Source organism: Juglans microcarpa x Juglans regia, chromosome 4D (genome assembly GCF_004785595.1).
Source record: "Juglans microcarpa x Juglans regia isolate MS1-56 chromosome 4D, Jm3101_v1.0, whole genome shotgun sequence".
Taxonomy (NCBI): domain Eukaryota; kingdom Viridiplantae; phylum Streptophyta; class Magnoliopsida; order Fagales; family Juglandaceae; genus Juglans; species Juglans microcarpa x Juglans regia.
The window spans coordinates 6631319-6654472 of record NC_054600.1 but is presented as its reverse complement, the minus strand read 5'-3'; the positions used below and the strand labels follow the sequence as shown (position 1 = coordinate 6654472).

Here is a 23154-nt window from a genome sequence, read left to right as displayed (position 1 = left end):
ACCACTACACTGCAAACACTAGACCAGCAGACAGTACACTGACACAATGTGTGGCCTGCAGTCTACTCTAAGTGCTTAGGATGATCGTTCTAGTGTATTCCTCCTCTATGTAAATTTGTAAACATGTTTTTCAATGAATTAGTGGAATGCTTTGCTCTCTAGAAAGCTATATATGGGAGATATGCATGCATTTACATTTCAGAAAGGTGATCCTAGAAGGGGATGCTCAAGTTATCATCAAGGCAATAAAGAGTGAAGATGAAGTTTTGACTTATTATGGTCACATAGTTGAAGATATAAAGAAAGTTTTATCCCATAGAATTGAATGGAAAGGACAGTTTGTATATAGAGAAAGCAATACAGTGGCTAATGAGAAAGTGCGGATGGAGGAAATTTCAGACTTCATTTATAGTAGTCTGGAGAAGGATAATTTGTGTAATGTTTGATTTTATAAATGGAATACAGAGGAGTTTTTACTTTTTTTAAAAAAAAAAAAAAACTTATATTGACTTCTATTATGCAAATAGTTATTTAGAAATTTATTTCAGAGCAAGAAATCACCATCAATATTTGGAAAGCAAACCATTTTATTAGTACGAGAAATTAGTTATCATATATTTTAAATAATTGATTTCTATGTTATTTTCGTTTTCTTTAAATGAAAATCATCAAAAGGTAGGTAGTCGGATACTCGGATGGGCCATGGCCCACTGACTTTATTTATTTGAAAATGTTAAGATGACCATCACTAAATCTGTCCATATACATATCTTATTTATTTTTTATTTTTTTAATATTTAAGAAAATGATTATTACTGCATTTATATGTTTTGATTTTTTTTTAATGGTTAAAGATGTTTAAAAAATATTTTAAAGAAAAAAATCATTTGCACTAGTGTGCATATTTAGGGTACAAATTTGATGTGTACTCTAGCATTGCCCTTATTTATATATTTTTCGGATCAAAGAGTTTGTGAAAATAAAATAAGAATACATGAAAAGAAAAAGGCTGCAGACCCTCTTTCTATCACTTTAAATTTTTAGGATAAGTATTGGTGATTTCACATAATATCATAATAGAGGTCTTGAGTTCGAATCTAACCTTACATCCTATCATATTTAATTAAATATTTTACATATTAGACCTACTAATTAAGAGAGTCTACCACATATATGAGAAAGACAGATAAGAATATAATAGAAATAAAAAATCTTCATCTTGCCATGAACTTAATCTTTGAGACAATGAGTGATTTTACAATGAGTAATAAATGCAATAGTGATTGAGCAAGAGCTTACCTTAGCAAATTAAGGAGTTGGGGAGAGGAGATCGATACGCCATTGCAATGTTTTCAATAAGCAATTTTGATAATAGAGAAATTTTATATATCAACTATTATTTACTTTCACATCCTATATATATAATTTTTTTTTATAAGTGTGAGTGTATTTTTTATAAGATGTGGAGTAGTAAATAGTGATTGACAAGAAGAAGTATGTAGTTAAACATGGCCGATGTTCGATGGAAGGAGTAAAATAGAAGTGAATGGAGCCTGGAGGAGTCGTAGGTCCTTTATATGCTTGGCCAGAAAAATTAAGTGTTAATTGTGGCATATGAATGACGCAAATGACAACATTAGGATAAAAAAAAAAATCCTTAAATGGCCATTGTACGTGTGCTCTGACTAAGGGCCTTGTTCTGTTGTGCTGTCTAATATATACCTAAATTGAAATATCAGCTTTAGTCATTGCTGATAGGACCTGAGAGCTACCTTAAGTTTTCCTTTCAAATAATGACATCCAGATTGACAATATCAATACTGGCACCCGGGATTGTCTATTACCGACAGGTATCTTGCTAAGACTTGTGTTTAAGCATCCAGCCTAATTATTTTAAATGTTTTAAACAAACCAAACCTGTCTCATTCCAGATATAAATAAGTGCACCACTTGGACCAGATGTCACAACCTCAGCATCTTTTTCTTCAGTCAGTGGGAGATTGGTTCGAGAAAGCTAAAAATGCTGGATCTGTCTAAGAAAGAGCTAATTTTTCGAGTATGGAACTCTTATGGTGTTATCATTGCTGCACTGGTTTCTGTAGGAATAACTTTGTTTGTCTCGAAAGTTTGGAGAAAAGTCTTTACTGAGAAAGGTGGCATCCCTGGCCGGCTGGGGCTGCCTTTTCTGGGTGAAACCATTTCTTTTCTTTCAGCCACTAACAGCACCAGAGGATGCTATGATTTTGTTAGACTCCGACGACAGAGGTCAGTGATTCTCCTCCGTGTTTATGATCGGTATTAGTAGTTCAAGATAGAGCTACGATTCATTCTCTGTGTGTTCCCAATCACAATGAGAGAATCTATTCTCTCTCCAATGCCATGTGACTGTAGCATATATCAGTATCAACCTTGTCTTCTTTTCAATTTTTAGACTGGCTAAAAAACTATGAAAAAAGAGATCCCTTTAATTATTGGATAGAATTAAATGTCAATTTCATGCTTCTATATATCTCTCATACATTTGAGGCACTCAACTTCGAATAGTAACTTGAGGAGATCTGTTTAGGTGCATTTTTATGTTGAGTTGAGTTGAGTTGAGTTCTTTATGAATAGTAGTGAGTTGAGATGGTGGAGTGAGTTTTGTGGGATCTACTTAAAATGAGTTTAAATGTGTTTGGATGTTAAGATGAATTTAGATGTATTTATGAAAAGTTTGAAAAAGATTGTAGGTCTCACGTGTAAAGAAGTTTTGAGTTGAGATGAGTTTAATAATTTGACAGTTGGATGTTTGAATATTAGACTCAGTTTAAAATTAGACTGAACTGAGTTGATCTCAGCTAAGTCTGTGAACCAAACGGGGCCTTAGAATTGTTTGCACTTATGGTCACTATTTCTAAGTTTGCGTTTATATCTGGGTCATAAATTCACTTTTGAAGCAAACTCGATTAAAACCAGACTTTGACCTTGTTTGATAAGATTCAAAATCCTTTTTAACTTTACAATTCAGAGTGAAAATAAAAATTTGTGATAAGATTAAAAAATATGGTAAAATGCATGATTACTTTACTCAAATTGAAGCTTGAAAAATTACAGCAAAAAAAAAAAAAAAAAATATATATATATATATATATATATGTGTGTGTGTGTGTGTGTGTGTGTATTGTTTAAATTAGTTTTCTAGTAATAGATTATGATACCCCACTTACTAACTAGTTATAATAGAGACAAACGAATATGATAAAATGTGATCTAGTACGCTGTTGACTTCTTACTATGTAGAACTGGCTTTGTAAAGATCTAAACCACCACTTGAACATAAAATGTGATTAAGTTCGACAGTAAACATGCAATAAATGTAGTAGAGCCCACTTGATGTGTCTATCTCGATCCCATTTGAGGCCTTCAAGTTCGGGCAACAACTTGAGAGAATCTTGATCATATTAGTATTACATGCTGCATAGAGTTGACAATGTGGTACTGAATGTAGGTATGGGAAGTGGTTCAAGACAAGGATATTTGGGAAGATCCATGTGTATGTTCCAAGTACTGAGGGAGCAAAAACGATATTTACTAGTGATTTTGTGCAGTTCAAGAGGGGGTTTGTGAAATCAATGGCAGATGCAGTAGGAGAAAAGAGCCTGCTATGTGTGCCATTTGAGAGCCACAAAAGGATGAGGCGTCTTCTAGCCGATCCTTTCTCCATGAATTCTATGTCCAAGTTTGTCAAGAAATTTGACAAAATGCTGTGTGAAAGGCTGAAGAACTTAGAAGCTCAGAAAAGTTTTGTGGTGCTTGACTTCACCATGAAGGTAAGGTTACAATTCTTTATGTTGAATTAATTTTTTTTCTTCATTAATACCATTAATAGCATGGTAGATGCTTCAACTTGTAATGATTGAAGTATGGCCAGATAAAATTGCAGTTGCATGTACTCTAATGGCTAATCTTTTGACGGTTTCTGATTTGCAGTTGACATTCGATGCAATGTGCAACATGCTAATGAGTATTACAGAGGATTCATTGCTGCGAGATATGGAGAGAGACTGCACCTCTGTCTCCAACGCCATGTTATCCTTTCCTACGATGATACCTGGCACCCCATACTACAAAGGCATCAAGGTAAGATTGACAGCCTTAGAGCTGGTTACAAGGGTACAGTTGCCTGGTTTTTGGACATGCAGGCCCTGCATCTTGGTTTGAAGTCCAGATAATGGCAGAAGTTCATGTAAATCATTTACTTGCATCCTCAAACTATTAGGAGCTTTGCACTTCACATCTAAAACAATCAAAACTGGCACATTATATGCTCAAACTACAAGCAACTGACATTTTGCACCCTAATTCAATTATGACTATTGAGATGTATGAAATAGGTGACGTTGCGTAATCTTGATGGTCATATTTTTAATGAAGAGTACAAAGTATCGTTTGGTAGTTTAAGGATGAAATGCGTTAGTTATGGTAGGTTGTGGTGAAAAATGTAAAACCCTTAGTAGTTTGAGAGTACGAAGTGTACTTATCCAGAAAGGCAAATGATGTAAGAGTGAACCGACGCCATAGCTGATAGATCTTAATATTCATAACTTTTTTAATATGTTACACTAACAGACATTATCAAAGCAGGCACGTAAAAGGCTCATGGAAATCTTTAGAGAGCTAATTAAAAGGCGACGGAGTGGGAGTGAGTCTTCTGAAGACTTCCTGCAGTCAATGTTACACAGAGATTCATACCCTCCCAATGAAAAGCTGGACGATCAAGAAATCATGGACAACCTCTTGTCTTTGCTGCTTGGAGGGCAGAGGAGCACTGCAGCTGCAATGATGTGGGCTGTCAAGTTTCTGGATGAGAACAGAGCAGTGCAGGACAGGCTCAGGGTGAGTGAGAATTACTGATTTTTTAACCAAAATGTTCTTCAAAATCCCAAGAGTTCAGGGTGTGGTTCAAAGAAGGGTTCTCTTCTGCGCCTTAATTCTAAGATCAATATTCATTTTAGGAATATAATCAATATTCATGTGAACTTGCAGGAAGAACAATTGTCAATATCTAGAAATAGGCCTGAAGGAGCCTTACTCAGTCTTGAAGATCTCAACAGCATTTCCTATGGCTCAAAGGTTATTATATCTAATTTACTCAGTTCTTTGTTGATGAAAAGTCTTGCAAGTTATGCTGCTTTCGTTTTGATTATGCCAAGAACATATAAATACAGATGAAATGTTTTTTACTTTTCATTCTTTATGTAATTGAAAAAGTGATTCTAGAATGTACTTCATTCGTGGAAAGGTCTTGATGTTTAGTTCATGCACTTTCCAGGTTGTCAAAGAAACATTAAGAATGTCAAATGTCTTGTTGTGGTTTCCTCGTGTGGCACTTGATGATTGCACAATAGAAGGCAAGTTTCTCCTTTGTTTTGATTATGCTAAAGGGCCTACACAGATATTGATCTGGATCAATATTTATTTACTCTTCTTGCCTTAAAACTACTGAAAAAACTCATTTTGGGTTCATAAAAAGCTTCTTCTAAGTCATAATTTTCACCTCAATGAAAAGCGCCTTCTTATCGATTATGCGTGAATTATTGCAGGTTTTGAGATAAAGAAAGGATGGCATGTGAACATTGATGCAACTTGTATACACACTGACCCAGATCTGTTCAAGGATCCCATGCAATTCAATCCTTCTAGATTTGATGTAATTAGCTCTATACCCAGTTCCTGATCATTCCTAAACTTCTTTCTGGTATAAACACTAGATTAATGACACTTTTAGGTGTAAGATTTAATTAAGTAACCAATCCTTATTTATCCATGTAGGAAACGCAAAAACCATACAGTTTTGTACCTTTTGGATCAGGACCAACAACCTGCATAGGAATGAACATGGCAAAGGTGACAATGTTGGTCTTTCTACACAGGTTGACAAGTGGATACAAGTGAGTTTATCTTTAACTTATCCAAGATTTCATCATATTTAGCAAAAAAGGAACCAAGATTTCATCCTGTTTTGTTACATTATTTGTGCAGGTGGACTGTTGATGATCAAGATACATGCCTAGAAAAGAAATCACCTATTCCTAGACTGAGAAGTGGGTGTCCAATAACTTTGGAGCCCTTGAGGGGTATTGGGAATCAAGCATAGATGTGTTCCATGTTGGACCTAGCATGCTTGGAAAACGCAAAGGATGTTGGAACAATCCTAAATAAGCTTGTTATAGGCTATTGTAAATATGTTCATTATGACTGGATCACCATGGCGGAACCAGCTAGCATGGCAGTCTACTGATTCTCCAGCAGCTGTGTAAATTGATTCCCACTTTGTTGCTTTCCTTTTCTTATACCTTAATTAGTAGCTTGGGCGACGGTTTTTGTATTACTATTTCCTGCAGGGTAATAATATATTTACAAACTCTTTTAGGACTATTTTATAATTATTACTATTTTTTGGACTTTAGAGGGTAATGATATACTTACAACTCTATTTAATATTATATTGTAAAAAAATTGTAAGTTGATCATTTTTCTTGGACTAATTTTTTTGAGTTGTGTTGTATCTACCGAGAATGTAGCCCGAGAATGGTTCCGATAAGGTCATTTGAACTTTTTTTTTTTTATTCATTTTTTTATAACCTTAAATATTTTATTTAAAAAAAATCATAACATTATTAAAAAATATTTCCTTCATAAGTTAAAAAAAAAAAAAAATTGTATCAGGACCCATCAACAACTAGCAGTTTCCAATTTTTTTGAATGGTAAATAGACCGAGCATCACTATCCAAATTTATTTCAATCCTAAACTTTTAACCTAAAAGATCCTAATAATAACATAAGTTTTCTATAGTGGATATCTTTTAGATTAGCTAATCTTTGAAATGGTTAGTATTTTAAAAGTTCTTCAAATAATAATAATAATTATTATTATTATTTTATCTATGGTGGAAATCAATTAGATTAGCTAATCTTTTATTAAGAAATGATATTTATAATTGTGAGTATGCAAGCTCTACATAATTCTTTTAAAAAAATGTAAATACAAGATCTATATAAAAAAAATTAATTTTTTAATAATAAATTATATTTATTTCAAAACGATAGTGCCGATTCACTACTGCATTACTTTTTTAAAATTATATCCGACGAGAGTTATAAATGCATATTTTTATATGAGTAATTTTACATACAAACGTGAAATGCATAAACGCTTTAAAAAAGAATAAAATTTACTATTAAAAAATTAATTTTTTTCATATAAATCACATATTTTATTTATTTTTTTAAAATAATTATGCAATAATTATACAATTCACTTGTTATAAATATATTGCCTCCTTTTATATTCAATAATGTCTGATGGTTTAAAAATCGAATAGGTGAATAGGGGGGTTTGTCAGCAAGGGGACACGTGGCATGAAGTTAAAGCAGGGACCATCTCGTTGAACTCTTTTCAATAGTAGATTGGAGCACAATATCTGGCAAAATGATAAAAGGCAATAGCACTTTGAAGGGTCGTTTCATTTCGAACTATTTGTGACAATAACACTCTTGTACTATAAATTGTCCCATTTTCGAATGACAAAGTATCACAAACTACTCATTTCAGAATCCATAAATGGGTCCTTTCGTTTTGATGCGAATTTGATCCAAAATGAACATCCCCACTCACACCTTCCCTCCCTTCTTTTGCATAACAAATATTATTTTTATTCTTATTCTTTTAGGTTTTTCTCTTATATATTTTCAATGCGAAATTTTAATATTATTTTTGTTTTCTAATTTAAAAAAATTGAATTATTATATATGTTTTGTTTAAAAATTTAGAAAAATTATAATGATTTTATGAAAAAGTTTGAAAAGTTAAAAATTTAAAATTGAAAAGTATTTATTTTTGAATGGTATGTGGATGTTGAGATGAGATGTGATGAAACTATATAAGCCTTATAATAAGATTCATTCAAGGGTAAATCTCTTATCGAACAATCTTATTGATTGGACTGCATTCATATATTATAAAATTTTAAAGTTGAGTTGAGATAAGATGAATTGAGATGAAAGTTGAAAATCGAATAAAATATTATTAGAATATAATTTTTTAATATTATTATTTTCTTGAGATTTAAAAAAATTGAATTGTTTATTATATTTTGTGCTCCATGTAGTCCATTTAGCTTGCTCCATCCTCCTCGGATAGCTTGTATCATCTTATCATCATGTATCTTAATTTGTTTATGAACACATAAAATAAAACACGCGACATGGAAAAATAAATATGATTTAATACAAAATTGGTCGATAGATATGGTTTGTCTTAAAGTTAAGTTGCTCATTCATGTGCTTTTTAATTGAATATTCGATCTATATAATGACTTTAAGTTTGATCAATCATCGATCGGTATCATGTTACTTTTCTATAACTTAATTAAAAAAAAAAAGTTAAAAAAGGCACATAAAGCATAAAAATAAAAAATAAAAACTTAAAATAAGAAAACAAAGTGTAAAAAATTTAAACAAAAAATAAATAAAAATAAAATACAAAGCCTACCTCCAAAAAATGCTCCTTGTCGGAGCCATTGAAGATGCATATATGGTGTTCTGATGGACCACCTCTGTGAGACATTTGGACCACCTAATAGTGGCCTGCAATATGCCACCATAGTGGTGGCCGCCTCAATACCCACCCCTAGCTAGTTGGCCCTCCAGGTTTTGCACTTTTTTTTTTTTTTTTACCCTTTTTTTTTAAGAAAAAAAAAAAAGAAAAATTGTTGGTTTTTTTATGTTTCGAATTTAAGTTAATTTTAACTTTTTTTAAAAAAAAAATTTAAGACTTTTATTTCTTGTTTGCACGTTTTCTTCTTTCTAAAACTTTTGTTGGCTTTTTAGAATGATTTTTTAAATTTTTTATGCCATTTTATTTTTTATTTTTTTTAACGTTTTTACTCTTGACACTTTGATCAGTCAAATGAAGTCATGTAAACACAAAGATTAATTTTTATTAAAATTTTTTTGGCATTAATTGTGAAATTACTAATTGTCTCAAAAATTTAAGTTGATGAGAAGAGATAGATCATCAAATGATTAGTTCGTATTACATTATTAACACTTTTATTCAAAATCTGATATTATATAAAATTACTATTTAATTTAATAAAAGTAAATAAATTTTATTATTTAATTTATATCTTATCAGTTGTTTTTAACTCTTTATTAACTCATAGCAATTCTGAATTGCGACAGAACGATCGATTTGACCAAATTAAAACTACATGAAGCCAAACAACAATAATCAACTTTTTTTTTTATTCAACCCAAAATTATAAATTAAACTATAAAAATCTTTCGACAATTATATATATATATATATATATATGAATGACAGTTGAAATTGAAAAACAAAATGGCACTGCAGGAACAATTTAGACTTATGTAGTGGAGGTTTCAGACAAACTCAAGAGCCGGCAATGGCATTTCGACGTCACCAAAGTACCTGGCTTTACCTATGAGTCTCAATCTGAATTGACAAGTTAGCACAAGAAGAAAACACTAAAATAAATTAAAATAAAATAAAAAAACTGAAACATGATCAGCTCAGATCATTAATTATTTATATATATGACGTGAGAGTTGTTGTACTTTAATATTTCTCGTATTAAGTTGTCTTTCAGCAACTTGGATCTTGCTAAACCTGTGTCTGAGCATCTTCCCTGCCTAAGATGCTCCTTATAATTTTCATAACGTTGTACATAAAGCATCCTGTTCATGTCTCATTCAGACGTTGTTTTCTATCTTATTATATATATATATATATGGGCACACATGACATACACACATAGGTATTCTCAGTATATAGAAAAACACACAGACACACATGATGACATGATCATCAACCATATTTCAGAAACTTGGTAATGATGCTGAATCTGTCAAAGGAAGAGCTACTTCTCCAAGCATGGAACTATTATGATATTATCATCGTTGCAGTGTTTTCTATAGGAATAACTTTGTTTGTCTCCAAAAGTTTGAAAAGAAGAGTCGTGATAGCTGAGAAAGGTGGCATCCCTGGCCGATTGGGGTTGCCTTTTCTGGGTGAAACCTTTTCTTTTCTTTCAGCTACTAACAGTACAAGAGGATGCTATGATTTTGTTCGTCTCCGAAGACAGTGGTCAGTGATTTTCTACATTAACGTTTTATATATCAATAATATTCAATTTTTATTGTCATGCCTTGAACAACATCAACATAAAAAGAATGTTTGTTTGCATTTATATCTGTTTCTAATACGTTTGAAACTTGGGCACAGCCTAAAATCAGCCTTTTGACCTTATTTTGGTAAGATTTGATATGTTTAAGTTTCACATGACTTCTGAGTGAGAATGGAAGTTTTTTATTTTTTATGTTTTTTATTAGTTGCCTATGAAGTTTAGGATGGCTCATTTAGTGGCCTTTTTATTAGTTTATTTTACATCCTTGAAAGAATCGAAAACTCGTTGTGAATGTAGGTATGGGAAATGGTTCAAGACAAGGTTATTTGGCAAGATCCACGTGTTTGTCCCAACTACTGTGGGTGCAAAAACGATATTTTCTAATGATTTTGTGCAGTTCAACAAGGGGTATGTGAAATCAATGGCAGATGCGGTTGGAGAAAAGAGCTTGCTTTGTGTGCCGCATGAGAGCCACAAGAGAATTAGGCGTCTTCTGGCCGATCCTTTCTCTATGAATTCTTTGTCCATGTTTGTCAAGAAATTTGACAAAATGCTGTGTGAAAGGCTGGATAAGTTAGCTGCTCGGAAAAGCTTTGTGGTGCTTGACTTCAGTATGAGGGTAATTAGAACTCCATTCTTTCACTTAAAACTGTGAGTACAACCTTAAACCGGACATCTTGGATTAGAAAATATATATATTAATGGTCTTTTGAAAATGTTGTCTGATGCACAGTTAACATTTGATGCAATGTGTAACATGCTGATGAGCATCACAGAGTTGTCTTTGCTACGAGATATTGAAAGAGACTGCACCTCTGTATCCAATGCCATGTTGTCATTTCCCTTCATGATTCCTGGCACCAGATACTACAAAGGTATCAAGGTAAGACTGAAAAAAAAAAAAAAAAAAAAAAAACATAACAAAGTCTCCCAAAGAACCAACTTATATAGATCTCAATTTTCAGGACACCTTCATATATAATTTGTTACACTAACAGAAATCATTAAAGCAGGCACGTAAAAGGCTGATGAAAACCTTTGGAGAGATGATTATGAGACGGAGGAGTGGAAGGGAATCTCATGAAGACTTCCTGCAGTCCATGTTACAGAGAGACTCATACCCTCCTAATGAAAAGCTCAGCGATACAGAGATTATGGATAACCTTTTGACATTGATAGTTGCAGGGCAGACCACTACTGCAGCAGCACTGATGTGGAGTGTCAAGTTTCTGGATGATAACAGAGAAGCCCAGGACAGGCTCAGGGTTGGTGTTTTCTGCATTAACATGTGCTGCAGAACCTAGAGTACTTTCCGGGTTTGCTTTAAAGTACTCTCTCACATGTGTGCTTTAGGCTGTAAAGTTCTTCAGCTTTCCAGTTAAACCGGCTCTCTGAACTTCGATTCCTAAAAGTACTTGTTAACACCACTCAAAAGGTGTTGGAAAGGGATGCTGAAATCATTTTAAGGATTGAGTAAACACACATCCACAAAGTAATTACATAAAAACAATTCTACAAACTAACGTGACTTCATATGATCCGTTAGATCTATTTTATAATAAAAGTAACTTTACAATCTGATGAATCACATCAAATCATATCAGTTTGTGAAATTACTTTTGTGTAATCACTTTGTAGCTAGAGTATTTTCCTATAATATATTCTGCCACATAATTCTGATATTAAATGGATGTTATCACAATGGAAAGGGATGCCATGCCAGATAGGAAAGGCAATACTTGCAGACATGCCCTTGATATCACATTCTTTCTTGAATGAATATTCACTTAGGAATATGACTAATGAATGTTCTTGTGAACTTTCAGGAAGAACAATTGTCAATATCAAGAAATAAGCCTGAAGGAGCCTTACTCACTCTTGAAGATCTGAACAGCATGTCCTATGGTTCGAAGGTTAATATTTTAATTAAAACTGTTCTATATAAATGAAAAATCATGCCCGCTGGGCTGTTTCCATTTTGATTATGCAGAGAACATGCAGGTATAAATGCAATGTTTTGATCTTTCAATCTGAATATGATTGCAAAAGTGATACTTACATATGTATAATGCGTAGATCAATGGCCTGATATACACCTCATGCATTTTCCAGGTTGTCAAAGAAACATTAAGAATGTCAAATGTCTTGTTGTGGTTTCCTCGTATTGCACTTAATGACTGCACAATAGAAGGTAAGTTTCTCCTTTTGCTAATCATACTAAGATGAGATGAGATGATATTAAAGTTAAAAGTTGAAAAAAAATATTGTTAGAATATATTTTTTAACATTATTTTTGTTTTGGAATTGAAAAAAGTTGAATTATTTATTTTATTGTGTAAAAATTTAAAAAAATTGTAATAATTAAATGAGTTGAGAGAAATTGTAAAAACAAACGAGGCCGGTATTGAGAATGCCTAAGGCCTTAAGTCGGTACTTTTCTTCTCAATGAAAATGCCATTTCAGGTATTGAGATAAAGAAAGGATGGCATGCAAACATTGACGCAACTTGTATACACTATGACCCGGATTTGTTCAAGCACCCAATGCATTTCAATCCTGCAAGATTTGATGTAATCAGCTCTAAACCCAGCTCATGATTTTTCCCTAATTTTTTTTCTTTTTGGTGTATAAACTACAGTAATGATATAACAAACCCTTGTTTATACCATCCAGGAAATGCAAAAGCCATACAGTTATATACCTTTTGGATCAGGACCAAGGACATGCTTAGGAATGAATATGGCAAAAGTGACAATGTTGATATTTTTACACCGACTGACTAGTGGATATACGTGGGTTATCTGTTACTTACCTGCAAGATTTCAATATGCATTCACTTCTGTTGACATTATCATATAATTATTACCACATTTTTTTGTGTAGGTGGAAAGTTGATGATCCAGATACTTGCCTAGAAAAGAAGGCACATATTCCTAGGCTTAGAAGTGGATGTCCCATAACTCTGGAACCCTTGAAAAGTGGGAATTAGTAAGTATGTATGAATTCAGTCTTCTTTATATCTTACGGTGTAAAAAGCAACCGGAATGGTTGAAAGACGCGAAGGGCTGTGCTCAGAAATGTGTACAACCTGAAATTTTCTGGATGATGAAGTGTGTGATTGTAATGCTTCCCACTTATGAATTGATCTGTTTCTCAGATGAACTGCACAACATGGGAAAACTGTGCATGAGTGATTCCAACTTCAGAGGCATTCTGAATTTAACTCAACTTACTCGTGAGCCCCATGAGTTTGCCCTCCTCAAACTTACTATTAGTGCAATTGCACTTTTTTTTTTTTCTTTTAAATATTTTTTAAACATCTTTAAATATTTTTTAAAAATAAAAAATATATTATTTCACTGATAGTTACTTCCTTTAACTACTAAAAAAATATAAAATAAAATAAAATACACGAACAGTAAGTTTGGATTTTGCAACCTTTTCTTTTTGAGTAGGGAGAGGTTAAGTGAGTGAAATATATTTTAAAAGTCATACAAAGTCTCATAGGGATCCCTTACATAAGGACATACAAGAGATCAGTCACGTATATTTGAGGTGTATTATACTCCAAAGGAACTCAACTGTATACAAATCAGTAAAGCAAATACGGCACAGAAACAAGACAAGCCTACTCGACCTCAAGGCAAGGCAGCAAAACCAGTCCTCGAGAGCAGTGGCATCAACAAAAGCAGTGGAATCCTCAAGTTCCTCGTGAACAGTACCACCTAAAGCAGCCAATGCAACTATGCACCGAACCTAGCTGAAACATACACCAAACCAAGTAGAGTTGATCAGCATAAATCCTCAATACCAGTCCTCAAGATCAGTGCATCAACAATACATTCAGAAAGGTCCAAAAGCAGTGGAATCCTCAACTTCCACAAGAACAGTACAACCAAAGCAGCTGACCCCAAAAATCCGAAAGAACCTAAGAGCTAACAGAGTGATAACCAACCACATCCGAAAATACAAAAATAGGAAATCACACATATTCCTGGGATACGATTGTATTTGTAACTACAGAGATTCCAAATAGGGATGCAATCAATCCAGTCCGGTCAGTCTTAGAGGAGAATTTTGGGCCAGACTGATTCTTTTGGCACAGCAAAACACTAGACTGGACCGAACCATTTAGGCCTTTGGACTGGACTGGACTGGACTGATCTGGTTCCATCCGGTCGGTCTTATCGGGGTATTTTGGTCCCCCCCCCAACCAATCCAGTCTGGTCAGTCTTAGAGGAGAATTTTGGGCCAGACTGATTCTTTTGGCACAGCAAAACACTAGACTGGACCGAACCATTTAGGCCTTTGGACTGGACTGAACTGGACTGGTCTGGTTCCATCCAGTCGGTCTTATCGGGGTATTTTGGTCCAGGTCTTCCCCCCCCCCCCCCCCCCCCCCCCCCCCCCCCCCCCCCCCCATATACTTAACTAATTTAGTAATTTAATTAAGTATAATAAATTAACAATGTTAATAGTATGTGTATTATCAATAATTAATAGTTAATACCCTATCTTAAAATTCTTAACCTTCAATGTTTTATATAATCTAAGCATAAATAATTAGGTTACAAGAAAATTACATAATTACTTGCTTTCAATTTTTATAACTACTTAAAAACTTATAAAATATGATATAAAATATTATTTAAAAATTTATATAGTTAATTCGGTCGGTCTGGGGTGATAAAACCCAAACCCCACCCCGAGACTAGACTGAAAAACTAAATTTTCCTACTTTCTTGAACCAAGACCGACTGACCGAAACCAGTTGGTCCAGACCGAATTCTTAGACCTCTAATTCCAACAAGCTAGCTATCTGTTCTTAGGACGGGAAAATGGACAAAAGGGAAAAATAAAGAAAGTTCCAGGATCACTAGCATCAATCTCAGAGCATAGAGGAGTCTGATTTATCTGAACCCGATCCGTGAAGCAGCTGCAGAACCAAACATGCATGTTTTACCATCAGTGCATGTTCACGAATTTCAAGGTGCTAGCGCATCTGGTATCAAACCTTATATCCATGTTTCTTCACATTTTCAGGTTGCAAGAAAATACAATAGATAGAAGGTGAATATAACGCATAGAACATGACCAAGAACACATACCAAGCTTTAGTCAATGGAAATCGATTTGTATAGATGGACTGTGCTTGTTATAGCTTGTTCAACCGGTAGTCTCTCCATGCTTGATGCACCATAAAATCCATGGACTCCTTTGGTTCTCTTCAGTATGAATTCAGCCTCACTAGGACCAGATATAGGACCTACAAAACGTCCAGATAACGGTTTCCAGGTTATATTGATTAGGGAACCAGGAGCATGTCAAATATATGAATACATAAATTGTTATCGAGAAAACTGGCAAAAACTCAAGGCAAAAGAAAGAATGCAAGAATGATAAGAGAGTTGACAGTTTAGTAACCTTATTGTCGAAACAAGAGTAATAGCTGAAATGAGAATGTTAGCCTGGGCACAAGGCAAAACAAGGAAGAAAGCAAGGGCGGGATTATGTAATTAAAATCCCAACCACTTTAAATCTACAAATATGCAGCTCCAAATTAAAGTCAACAGCCGAAATAACAGTGATTTGCTTCAACAAGAATACAGAAGATTTGTTTTATGCTAGCGTGCAAAAAAGGGAGAGAGAGAGAGAGAGAGAGAAATCCAAATCTGGTAAAAATATTCCATGCCAGCATATAATAAAGTTAACTGCAAAATTTCCAGACTAACAAAACTTTTCTACATGATTACCTCCATGACAGAGAACAATAACATTGGGATTGATTCTATGTGCGACATCAGCTATAGCCTGAACACAGACTACACTTTCCTCCAATGATACAGCTGTTTTTGCGCCTATAGATCCTGATGTAGTGAGCCCCATATGGGCCACTATGATATCAGCCCCAGCTTTTGCCATCTCCATAGCTTCATCTCGATTGAAAGCATAAGGGGTTGTCAAGAGACCCAGTTTGTGTGCTTTTCCAATCATCTCCACTTCTAATCTGATTATTGAAATTTTTTTACAAGAGGCATAAATAATAATTTAAAATGGAATATGAGAGGGTAATGGTTTCTATGAAGGCATACCCATATCCCATTCCAGTTTCTTCAAGATTTTGTCTGAAGTTACCATCATAGAGCCCAACAGTTGGAAAATTTTGCACCCCAGAGAATCCAATTGACTCCACCTGCTTTAGGAAGTAATCCATTTGGCGAAAAGGATCTGTAGCACATACTCCAGCAAGAACTGGTACCTTCTTCACCACCTACAGCATGTTCATAAGCTCTAAACCAGTAAGAAATGTGCATTAGTGGAGTGAATTTGAGTAACATAACGATCAGGTCATTCCATGTTCATTTCATGTTAAATTCATCATTCCACAAAATATCTGATGTTACTCAATAAGAATAATACCATAATATATGGGAAAATTACACTTTCCAGCCACAAACTACCGCATGTTTTTCACTTTGCATCCCAATCAATGAAATACCTCAATTTGTCAGTCTCCTTTCTAGGTAACTTTCATGACGAGTGTGCAGTTCAAACTTACCGGTAAAACTTCATTGGCCATGTCAAGTACCACAGCATTTGCATCTGCAAAAGGCAACAAGCCAGCTAAGGAACCCCTTCCAGCCATGCGAAAGCGGCCTGAATTATAAATCACTATGAGATCAACACCACCAGCTTCCTCAAACTTAGCAGAAATTCCTATTCCTGCACCAGCTCCTATTATTGGAATTCCTTTGTTTATTTGATCTTTCAGTTGCTGCAATATTGCCTGCGTTCTTTGTAAAGTCTCTGTTACAGTAAATAAATGGGTTAGCTCTTAACCACATTAACATAGCCAGATATTAACTATTTTAGGGGCTGGTAAGTCCTCATTTTTTCTCTTAAGTTATATAGGAGTTCTTGAAACAAAGAGTTAAGAATGGCAAGTTCTTCATCACCTAAAATAGAATAACCACTTACAATAACAAAACAACATATATATATCGAAAAGTTCAAAATCGTCTAGATATAATCCCATTTTGTATCTTGATCAACTGGATCGTTACTTTCTAGATTCCAATACAAAGCTTTTCTAGATGGGTTTCTGGGTTTTCCTTTAACATCTTGTCCAAGAGTAAGGGTTCCTCAAACTGTATAAGTTCTTTATTAAAAACTTTGGGTTAATTGAAAAATCAGTACCTGAGTTTTCACCTTTTTCCAATTTGAGGCCTCTGTTTTCAATTTTCGCAAAAGTAATACTTCTTCGAGAAACTCGCAATTACGTATCTCCGTCAATTTTCCGTTAGAAAACTAACGGTAGGCCATGTGCCAACTGTAATTGGCTGCCAAGTGGCATCAATATCCATGTCAGCCAATCAAATGATGCATGGCATACCAATGCCAAGTGTCAATCCTGCCTTTAATTTTCTAATGGCAAATTAACGAAGATACTTAATTGGGAATTTCTTGAAACTCAAGTATCAATTTTTTAAAAGTGGAAAATGGGGGCCTTGAATTGCAAAAATGTTAAAAATTAAGTACTGATTTTGCAATTAACCCTTTTTTCTGAATATTATTCAAGAAAATTTTGGGTTCCATAGTATTCCAGATTAGTAACCCAAGATTGTGACTTTTAGTAAACGAGAGAGAGATGCTCAGGGGAAAAAAACTCTAGAGATGCAAGATATAGGAGGGGAGTGAATGCTTTCTCTTTTGCCATTTTTTGTCTTTAAATTTTTAATGAACTCAACTCATTGGTCAATTGAACACTCAAAAATTTTGCGCCTATAGGTGAAGAAGTGAAGACATGTACCACACGCAGCACACTGCCATGCCTATATTTCTTATGTGTGCTCAACTTATATATAAGTGAAGACTTAAAACAAATGGAATTCATTTCATCAATATCTTAAAGTAACCAGATGTCGATGCAGCTGGGCATCATCTAAAAATGAGAATAGTAAAGTGACTGACAGGATTATTGTGGAGATGATGGAGAGATCAAAGAAAAAGAAAAAAGCAACAAGAACAACAAACAAATAAGTGTAACCTATAAAGTGCCTTGTTACAAGCCCATAACTCTATTTCCAAACAACCGGACACTTGAACTGTGCATGTCATATCTAGAGACAAGACTTGATCTTGTTTTGATAATTGCTCAGGCAGTTGTTTTGTAACCATGGTAAAGATAAAAAGCATAGTCATTGACATGTTCTTGTCATGATAAAATCTTAATTGCAAATTAGAATCTATTCATGGAAACAATGCCAATGTAAAGTCAAATGACACCACTCCCATTGAATGAAAGCTACCAATCAATTGGATCAGGAATACCCAATTAATGATTTCCAAAAGTGCCATCACAAAAAAGAAAAAGAAAAAGAAAAGACAATTTACATTTTCCATCAATACCACCAAGGCTTCAGTTAATTAAGCTGTACTTTCCACAATTACATATGAATTCAAATATTAAAACTACACCTGGTCTTGCATCTGGGAAGTAATTTGGGCTGTAAGGAATTCCCCCCAACCATGATGATTCCATCTTGGAAACAGTATCCTCGTGAAGGTCTTGATTGGCCTCAGTAACAGGAACTTGCAGAGAACTGGAATCTTTAAAAAAATCCCGACTAATCTCTAAGAATGAGTCAACCAATGCATTTGCGAACTCAGAGTCATTAATATGGCAAGGATACACCTTCACCTATAACACATGCACAACTTTCATTTGTAAAGGTAAATCAAGATGGTAAATATATTAGATTATCTCCATAGAACCAAAGTAAAATGAGAAGATTGGAATGTGATGCAAAGTTAATGAACAATAACTAACATGGAAAATGATTTGTACAGGCCTAGGGTGTTCAAGCCCCGAGCAGGCCCTTTGAAAAAAAATAGGACCCACCATGATGTGCTGGGCTCGTACACCCTAGGCCTGTATCTATATTACTCCAATGACATTACCTGCCGATCTTCATTTGTCTGAATAAGTCTCTGTAGTTCATTCAAAAGAGTAGCAGTTGCCTCAAGATCACAAAAGGGCTTCCCAGGTGCATCCAAAGCAGATACACCTTTTTGTGGTAGGCAAACACAGACTTTTGAGGATGACTTGTTGAGTTTATTTGCTATAAATTCAGCAAACTTTTTGTTTTCATCTGCTGTGGTTCGCATGAGTGAAACCTGACAATGAGACTACAATTTTTAATAGCATCCGGAGAATGGAAGCACTCAAATGCCTAATAATATGCCAGAATGAAAACCTGAGAAAGATCAAACAGAAAAAAAAGCTTTTAGACTTACTCGCCTGCTTATTGTGCTCATAAATCTTTCTCTCCTGAAAATTAGATGGTATGGTATCTTTAGCTCCAAAGTTAACCATGTCTAAGGCTCCCACGCTGAGGACTAAAGGGATCCTCTTCTCTAAGATGGCATCAAAGCGGAAACTGTCACAAGCCATTACACCTCCAACTACATAATCAGCAACCTCTGTTGTTGTGATGTCCAGAACACCCTAAGGAAAATAAAAAGAAAAGAAGATCTAACTGTACAAGGAAGAAACCATCATCAAGTAACAAGAAAGGATTTTTTATTTATTTTAACTGTCAGTGTCATAAGGTATTCAACACTACTAGTCAATGCCAGTGCTTAAAAGGATTTGGATTTCTTGTTGCAAGCCATTATAACACAATAGGACATAAATTTACATTTGCAAATTTATCATTAGCTCTTAAGTACCTACATTAATTCAAGAAAGTACATAGAAGGAAAAAAAAAAAAAAAAAAAAACAAAGAACAAAACAAACACAGCTACATCTCTCTAGCTTAAGCAATTGAGCTTTTAACCAGTCTAAGACAAATTAAATCACGTAAACTTGATCAACTTGCACTTTCATCAGTTCAACTTAATGTTCAAATTTATCCAAGAAAAAACTTTTGGTTATTGTTTGACCAACTCTTAAACACGAACAAAGGTTCAAATTTTCACTGGCAAGGTTCCAAATATATAAAAAATTCCAATTTTTTTGGACAAAGTATGTATCCTGCTATAGCTTGAGAGTAATTTTAAATGCAGCTGGATTGCAGATGAAGGTACCTGAATAAATCCCTCTCTAACCAGAGACTCCATAGCCCTGCCCCCTACTCCAGTGGCATGAAAAACCAAGGTGTCATAACCTTCTTTATGCAATCGTTCTTTGGCAGCATTTACACATGGAGTTGTAACCCCAAACATGGTCATACCAACTGTAGGCTTTTGATTGATACTAGAAAAATCTCTGGATCTCTCAAGCATTCCAATCACCATTCCAGCAAATGCAGCTCCAGCATTTGATAACACGACCCTACTTAAACTATTAATCCCACAGATGTCCACTATAGAGGGAAACAATATCAAGTCCGATGTCCCAACATAAGGTTCAGTTTGACCACTAGCTACTGTTGACACAATTGCCTTAGGAATTCCAATTGGTAGAAGTCTTAAGGCAGTTGATATAAGAGACGTCCCTCCACTGCCTCCAATACCAATGGCTCCAGCAACAACATGATCCTCATGAGCTTTCTCAAGGAAATGTTCAAGAGCTTTACTCATTATGGCAATAGCTTCACCTCTGTCATCCGGAAGCACTGTTGGGGCTTCAGAATAGCAAGAGAGAACATCCTTTCTCGACACATACATTAAATCCCCCAAACTCTGAGTCTCCTTCTGACTGCAAGAGACATCTACAATTGCCACTTGTACCTGTCATTTCCATGAACATTTAACAAATAAAATCTAATTCGTTTATTCCAACAAAAACTATAGTTAAATATCCTAGATCTCAACTTGAACCATGTTGTTAGAGTACTGCAAAATTAGAAATGATGTGCTAACAACTGAAGTTCCCACTTAGAAACTATTGAGTTCAGTACATTTTAATCATCTATGGTTTGGGTTGAGTTCAAGTTACCAACATTTGGGTTAAAATATTACACTTTATCTACTAGATCTCACTTCCTTCAGTATTTTTTCAACTATAAACCATTAAAATTAGCAATGCTTAAATCTATAATAACAATCGCAATACAATCTGAACAAATTAAACTCATGAAGCAAAAACAATTACAATCAGACTTATGCTCGGCAAAGTGCAACTTTTTGAACCCCATTTAGTGAATGAAACTTGACCCAAACCACTGTTCTGGTGGTAATTTCCCCCAATGACTTAACCCTGATAGGTAGCTCAACTAGTCCAACCTTGGGTTTGCTCCCCAATGGTTACCAGTTCGAGTCCCCTTAGGGCCACTGGAGGTTTTACCTGGTCATTAACTTCAGAACCCCATGGGATTAGTCGAGGTGCGCGCAAGCTGGTCCGGACACCCACGGAAAAAAAAAAAAAAAATTCCCCCAATGACTTTATGTACCAACAAAATTAAGTGAATGGTATGAGGAAAACTGAGACACCCTTCTTAAAAGATCCCTACAATGTACTAGACATTGAAAATGAGCATATGTAGTGAACCTTCACTTCTTGATAGGTATACAAAGTTTTGCTATTTACAGTCGGACGTTCATTTACTCTACATATTTGAATTTGATCTCCAATTTATAGGTTTTTATACATACCAATTATGGCGATATTACATTGACAACTTTTAGACTAAATCAACTAAATACATAAGCAATCTCGAAGCTATTTATTTCTAAATTCATTATTGATTAGCACTAGCCAGAAAGTGTTTCGAAACAATTTACAGAATGAAGCTCTGTATCGCAATTCTATTTTGCATAAAAACTAGCATTTTTCCTACTGAGGCTAGACGATTACAAATAAACAAATCATCAGCAATCAAACATAACAGAAACATATCTATATGTATACATGCATAAATAACGCACGCCAGGTTGTGAAAGAGAGTAGTGGATTTGTATACCTTTCGAGAAGAATTCTTGGAGAAGCTGTACAGATTGGATTGGATCGACTCGGACAAGAATCGGAGCTCCTCGAGCTTCGAGTCCGCCGTTCCGACGCAGAAAACTCGGATGGTTTTACCGGCGTCCGTCATTTCAAACATTCCAAGTTCCAGAAGGAGTTAGAGAGTCTGATTTTCGTAGTTGAGAGGAAACGATCTTTCTGCAAAGCCAAAAAAAAAAAAAAAAAAGCGTGCCGAAATTTCGTAACGTTAAAGCAAAACTACGGGCATTGGCATTGGTTGGTTAGAGTGAAAAACTTGTAATTTTTCTTTTTTTAATCAAACAAAACTTCTTCAAGTCTAAAAAAAGAAATAAATTATTTCAGCTTTTTATTCAAATATCCTTCAAATATAAATATTAATTTAATTTTTTATAAATTAATAAAAAATATGTTGTTTAGATAGTGAGTTGAGAAAATAAAATGCGATGAAACGTTTTTACTATCCAAATAGGGCCTACAAGATCAAAGTAGGAATTAAAATAATATAAAAATTTAATTTTAACGAGCCTAAAATGTAGATAAAAAAGACACATCTTTATGCCCAATTCAATGTTTTCTATGTTTTTATCTCATTAATAAGACACCTCTTTAATTCATAAAATTTTCACAAGTAGATAAACAAGTTACAAATTTGACTAAAATGTAATTTTTTTTTTCTTTAAGCCAATCACTCATTAATTGAAATCTACATTAAATTAGCTATCACATACTCTATAATAATAAAATATTATTATTCTTTACTATTAATATTTCTTTAATTAAATTATATAGATCAACATTATTTATATTATAATTTGTTATAGGATAAAATTATTGTATTATCATTTACTTTGGACGAAGCATAATGGATGCTTTGATCCGTCATTGGTGAGCTACAGAGAGTGAAAGAAAACAAAGAAATTGAGAAATTTTATACTTTTTTTCATCTTCTACACTTTCTTACCTAGCAACCAAATAAAGAAAACCTAAAAGAAATACCTTACAATTAGAAAACCCTTTTTTCTCTCTTCTCACA

General features: G+C 34.2%; 3 protein-coding genes across 3 annotated transcripts; 2 read left to right on the top strand and 1 right to left on the bottom strand.

Moving 5' to 3' along the window:
- The first annotated feature begins 1902 nt into the window (after nucleotides 1-1902).
- Nucleotides 1903-6263, top strand: LOC121259139 (abscisic acid 8'-hydroxylase 3-like). Its single transcript, XM_041160636.1, has 9 exons — nucleotides 1903-2265; nucleotides 3488-3809; nucleotides 3970-4119; nucleotides 4624-4875; nucleotides 5026-5112; nucleotides 5312-5390; nucleotides 5583-5689; nucleotides 5812-5930; nucleotides 6022-6263. The coding sequence occupies exons 1-9, from the start codon at nucleotides 2021-2023 to the stop codon at nucleotides 6134-6136; spliced, it is 1476 nt and encodes a 491-aa protein (XP_041016570.1). The 5' UTR covers nucleotides 1903-2020; the 3' UTR covers nucleotides 6137-6263.
- A 3386-nt stretch (nucleotides 6264-9649) lies between these two features.
- On the top strand, nucleotides 9650-13419 carry LOC121259763 (abscisic acid 8'-hydroxylase 3-like). The gene is made up of 9 exons (XM_041161498.1): nucleotides 9650-10151; nucleotides 10489-10810; nucleotides 10925-11074; nucleotides 11205-11456; nucleotides 12018-12104; nucleotides 12304-12382; nucleotides 12655-12761; nucleotides 12865-12983; nucleotides 13075-13419. The coding sequence occupies exons 1-9, from the start codon at nucleotides 9898-9900 to the stop codon at nucleotides 13178-13180; spliced, it is 1476 nt and encodes a 491-aa protein (XP_041017432.1). The 5' UTR covers nucleotides 9650-9897; the 3' UTR covers nucleotides 13181-13419.
- Nucleotides 13420-13653: 234 nt separating this feature from the next.
- LOC121259762 (toMV susceptible protein tm-1(GCR26)) lies at nucleotides 13654-22309 on the bottom strand. The gene is made up of 10 exons (XM_041161497.1): nucleotides 22099-22309; nucleotides 20282-20926; nucleotides 19493-19699; nucleotides 19153-19368; nucleotides 18670-18892; nucleotides 16751-16998; nucleotides 16284-16462; nucleotides 15945-16198; nucleotides 15300-15457; nucleotides 13654-13951 (listed from the first exon to the last, which is right to left on the bottom strand). Exons 1-9 carry the CDS (start codon nucleotides 22237-22239, stop codon nucleotides 15306-15308), a joined length of 2265 nt encoding a protein of 754 aa, XP_041017431.1. The 5' UTR covers nucleotides 22240-22309; the 3' UTR covers nucleotides 13654-13951; nucleotides 15300-15305.
- Between the last annotated feature and the right edge of the window lie 845 nt (nucleotides 22310-23154).

What these genes read in the sequence shown, in the direction of transcription:
- LOC121259139 (XM_041160636.1), top strand. Translation starts at nt 2,021, where the DNA reads ATGCTGGATCTGTCTAAGAAAGAGCTAATTTTTCGAGTATGGAACTCT. An exon ending in CATACTACAAAGGCATCAAG is followed by an intron (nt 4,120 to 4,623) that starts GTAAGATTGACA and finishes TTATCAAAGCAG; the next exon opens with GCACGTAAAAGGCTCATGGA. An exon ending in TGATGATTGCACAATAGAAG is followed by an intron (nt 5,391 to 5,582) that starts GCAAGTTTCTCC and finishes GAATTATTGCAG; the next exon opens with GTTTTGAGATAAAGAAAGGA.
- LOC121259763 (XM_041161498.1), top strand. Translation starts at nt 9,898, where the DNA reads ATGATGCTGAATCTGTCAAAGGAAGAGCTACTTCTCCAAGCATGGAAC. An exon ending in TAATGACTGCACAATAGAAG is followed by an intron (nt 12,383 to 12,654) that starts GTAAGTTTCTCC and finishes ATGCCATTTCAG; the next exon opens with GTATTGAGATAAAGAAAGGA. An exon ending in CGACTGACTAGTGGATATAC is followed by an intron (nt 12,984 to 13,074) that starts GTGGGTTATCTG and finishes TTTTTTGTGTAG; the next exon opens with GTGGAAAGTTGATGATCCAG.
- LOC121259762 (XM_041161497.1), bottom strand. Translation starts at nt 22,239, where the DNA reads ATGTTTGAAATGACGGACGCCGGTAAAACCATCCGAGTTTTCTGCGTC. An exon ending in TTAGAGAGGGATTTATTCAG is followed by an intron (nt 19,700 to 20,281) that starts GTACCTTCATCT and finishes TATTTTCCTTAG; the next exon opens with GGTGTTCTGGACATCACAAC. An exon ending in TGGCCAATGAAGTTTTACCG is followed by an intron (nt 16,463 to 16,750) that starts GTAAGTTTGAAC and finishes AACATGCTGTAG; the next exon opens with GTGGTGAAGAAGGTACCAGT.